Source organism: Pinus tabuliformis, chromosome 6 (assembly GCF_031772625.1).
Source record: "Pinus tabuliformis cultivar Carrire ecotype Pingquan chromosome 6, CPIR1, whole genome shotgun sequence".
Classification (NCBI taxonomy): Eukaryota; Viridiplantae; Streptophyta; class Pinopsida; order Pinales; family Pinaceae; genus Pinus; species Pinus tabuliformis.
In genome coordinates, this window is record NC_142292.1 from 847,736,431 (window position 1) to 847,740,966 (window position 4,536).

At 33.2% G+C, this 4,536-nt stretch overlaps 1 protein-coding gene across 1 annotated transcript; it reads right to left on the reverse strand.

The window, feature by feature from the left end:
* Positions 1 to 321: 321 nt before the first annotated feature.
* On the reverse strand, positions 322 to 3,999 carry LOC149261534 (beta-glucosidase 13-like). The gene is made up of 13 exons (XM_089369599.1): positions 3,850 to 3,999; positions 3,665 to 3,731; positions 3,520 to 3,578; positions 3,303 to 3,378; positions 3,133 to 3,213; positions 2,953 to 3,040; positions 2,615 to 2,867; positions 2,404 to 2,522; positions 1,351 to 1,571; positions 958 to 989; positions 769 to 871; positions 574 to 682; positions 322 to 490 (listed from the first exon to the last, which is right to left on the reverse strand). The coding sequence occupies exons 1-13, from the start codon at positions 3,997 to 3,999 to the stop codon at positions 322 to 324; spliced, it is 1,527 nt and encodes a 508-aa protein (XP_089225725.1).
* Positions 4,000 to 4,536: the final 537 nt, after the last annotated feature.

The following is a 4,536-nucleotide window of genomic DNA, read 5'->3' on the forward strand; positions in this document are numbered from 1 at the left end:
TTTGACCGCTTTTACTTTGATTTATACAAATCAATCCCTGCTAAATTTTTTGAAAATATAATCAAAATTTCCATAACTTTCAAGGAAAAAACATAATTTGTAGACAACTATTCCGGAAGATAAACCATGAAGCATTTAGGATAGACTTTTTCAACCTTCAAAAACAAAAGATAATTTTAAATAAAACTTAAGATGCCAATTGGGCAGAAAAATATGCTTGTCAGTTTAACATTCAAAGACAAAAGATATGCCCAGCTTTGTCAACATACACAGGCATGCATTTAATTATTTGTTTAGTCCAAATTTAAAGCACAAAGTATTTTAAATCTTGAGGAAGTGTTTAAACCAATATGCAGATGCCCTCGCATATCGCTTTAAATTGTGCTTGTAATCCACATAATGTAAACCAAATCGAACATTATATCCATTAAACCATTCGAAATTGTCCAGCAGCGACCACAGAATATAACCTCGGACATCAGCGCCGTCCCTGTCATTTATTTTATGACATTACGTCAATAACCATTCTCAAACAAATAATAACAGCTAAATCTTATGTTGAACGCAACGCACCTTATGGCCTCCAGTAAGTTTGATAGATGTTCATAATGGTACTTCACTCGATTCGAATCATTTAACGCCTTTTCCAGCGGGGTTGTGCCGCTGTCAAAACCCGCATATCCTGTTGAAACCCATATATGTTTTGAATAACCATGAAATTCATAGCTCTTTATAAAATTGTTATTCAATGATTGAAGGTTCACCCACCATTCTCTGTGATGTAAATGGGAGGGTTGTTATAGCGATGCTTCGTATAATTTATTACATCCTTTATTCCGTCAGGATAAGATCTAAATAAACTCACACCCTCCTGCAAACGGATATTCATGTCTACATATAATTTAATTTAATAAAATTTATAGTCAAATTAAATATATATATTAACCACATACTTACGGTCGATCCAATGAAATGTCCATTTACTTCATCTGAACCACCAACAATTATGTTGACGTCAAAATTTATACAATACCTAATAAATATGGCAATCCACAAGAAAGTTTGAGTACCAAAACATATTCGATATTACTTAATTGATATTTGTTTGAAATTGAATAAATTCTGAAATGTTCAGAAAAATTGATTAATATAAATAGTGAAACAGTTGATTTTAGTTAACATACCCAATTGTAAATTTTCAAAATATTCTTTAACTTTAGTTTATATAATCTACTTTATTTCATTTTTATCTCTTACATTTCCAAATATTCCTAAATCTACAATGAAAATAATAATTTTGCAACAAATGGAGATTAGAATAGTTCTTTCCTGAGTACAGATTCCACTTACATGTTACATTAGCGCGGGCATCCAGAATATAGTCAGTGTGCAGGGGATTTGGTGGAATTGGAATGTTGACCGCATACTGTGTTGAATAGTAATTATAACCAAGAAAGTCAAATGAGCCTCTTGAATCTTTCGCGTCTTCACGGCTAAATCGGGGTAAACGTGCTCCCACCAGCCTTCTCATAGAGTCAGGGTATTTCCCGGACGTCAAGGGATCTAAAAACCTGTAATGTGAAAAAACACTTTAGAACTTAAAAGAGATGAATCAAATCGAGTTTATAGAATCAATCAATGATTATTATGTCCAGTTAGACTTTTTATTTATATTATAAATTTTGAAATATTAATTATTAATTAAAATTCTAATTAATAATAACTAAATCGAATTTTAAATCAAATTTAACAAAAGGGAAAAAGGAAAATCAACAATTTGACTTATAAATCAATTTCAAATACAAAAACTTCCTAACAGAAATTAATAATAAAACTTTTTTTCATATTACTTGTATACTCTACATTACAGGCCTATAGGTGAAGCTTCAGAAATAACTCTGACTCTTATAGCCCTTTAAATGTTTAATAAAAACTGACCACCTGTCTATTCGTCCAATGATTTAAATATGTCAGTAACTCTTTTTTATTATTTATTATTTATTTTAGTTGTTTTTAGTGTGATTTTTTAGAAAAAATTTCAGGTAGGTTTTTCTGGTCTAATTTTTATTGAAATCACAAACTTGATGGGTAACCCCTGCACATTCTAAAGGATAACCCCTGCACATTCTAAAGGAGGTTCTTCAGAGTGCTGAATCCATATATGCAATCAAAAAACCAATTTAAATAACATAAATCAAAATTTCACTTTAAATTTTTCCATCAAATTATCATAACTCTTTATTTATCTCTCCCCACCTTTATTGTGAAATCAAACGATCTCTGGGTAGCTTGTTAATCAACCAAATACAATGAGAAGAATACGGTACCATTAGTTCATTACAATCGGAAGACATAAAATCTATACTAATGCGGAAGACAAATTCATACAGATATTGTGCATACCACCCTATTGTGAAGTCAAGTGCTCTTTGGGTAGCCTGTTGATCAATCAAAGACTTCTTTGAATACGGCACTATCCAGGGCATTACAAGCGCTATGCCGATAGAACCTCTCTGCTTCGCCTGCATTTTATTTTCAAATAGATATTCAAAGTGGTATATATATATATATATATATTCAGTTTAAATATCTAAAACAGAGCATAATCCCTCACCTGGTATTTGGTCCGATATATTTTTACGGCGGCGCTATGTGCAAGAAGCAAATTATGCCCTACAGTGTAGGGCTCCGTTGCAGAATCTCCTGCTGTACAGTTTCCAAATGGAGGTGAACAGCGGCCGGGTGCGAGAAACCCTAAATCGTAGCCATATACTGAGAAGACAAATGGCTCGTTTATAGTTAGCCAATACTTCACACGGTCTCCAAAAGCTCGAAAACATTCTTCTGCGAAGAAGCCAAAGTCGTCCCTGAAAGAGTGATCAATATACATCAGAAGCAAATGTCTCGATATTTCAGAAGAATTTACAACAAAATTATGAGAGTGAATCTTACACTACTCTTTTGCTACGGAATCCCCCATACTCATCCTCCAGAGCTTGTGGTGTGTCCCAGTGAAACGGTGTAACAAAAGGCTGTATACCTGCATCAAAACTCAAATCCATGTATAAATGGCCATGTAGTTATATACATCAAACTATTCACATGGGTAGCTAACATTTGTTTTTCATATACCATTTTTGAGCAGCTCGTTGATGAGATTATTGTAATAGGCAATTCCCTCTTCATTGACTCCTCCGTGTCTGGGAGAGCCCTCTGGAAATTTTAAAGAATAAATGAGAGGCCATTTACAATCCATTGTAGTGTTATAGGTAAACATATCACTGTTCCTTAATTCAACGTACTGGGAAATATGCGTGGCCATGAAATAGAAAAGCGATAGACGTCCATTCCCATGTATTTAAGAAGCTGAACATCTTCCTGCATGAAATTGCAAATAAATCCATTCCATAAACTTCGTTTAGGTTTATCACATTTCTGAAATATTCTCAAACATAAAATCAATTACACTCAGGTTCTGAAATAAAATGCTTCAACTCTTCAAATAATTTTAATTTGTACCTTATAGCGGTGGTATTGATCTACTGCAACATCCCCATTCTTTCCATCGGCAATTTTACCTGCATTAACGTTCAATAACAACCAATAAATACATAATACATGCCACCAAATTAAATTACCCACCTCGTGGTATGCACTAATTAACCTGGAATGTGGGAGAATGTGTTCCAAATGCTGGGGCCTTTCCCACCCTCATGCGCAGCTCCTTCCACCTGTTACACAATTAGAATTTGCAAGTTCAGAATATTACCAGTGAAACAAAAAAACCAGAGGGTTACTTAATCCATTAATGAATGAATTAGTGGAAGGGACTAATGATAAAAGTGGAACCTGATATGCAGATGTAGCGGCACCAAATTTGAAACCATTTGGGAAACTGCTTCTTCCTAGCTTTGGTGAAGCTCCTGCAACTCCAATGATCATTAGATAGACGGAAATGAAACAGATGCAGAGCGTTCTTAGACCTTGAATTTTAGCCATTTTGCCTTAGCTGAATTGCGAATCGTGTGAAATTTCAGTTTATAGATCTAGATCTTAGGTAATTTTTGTCAGAGGTTTCTTATTTCAACTGAAGTTGGATGAGAATCTATTCGCTATTTTTTTATTGACAGTTTCGATTGATTCTGAAGGGCTTAGCAGGCTTAGCAGCTACTTTTTCTGAATGTTTATCAATGGTTGTAGTGTGTTACAAAGTTTGTTAGGTTGCATTGACTTTTAATAAATGGTTACCTAACCACTAATTTTCTAGAAATTTGAGATTATTCCAATTCTAGGTTCATATTCTAATTAGATGGGGAAATTAATATATAAGCAAATTTTATTTAGCAAAATAGTCCATTTTATAATAAAATTTGTAATTCTTTTTTTTATCAAGTTAGATTGCATTGACTTTTAATAAATTTAAATAATTAGATTGGTGCCCCTGCCCACCAATTTCCTAGAATTTGAGATTATTCAATTCTAATAAGTTCATATTCTAATTAGATGGGGAAATTAATATATAAGCAAATTTTATTT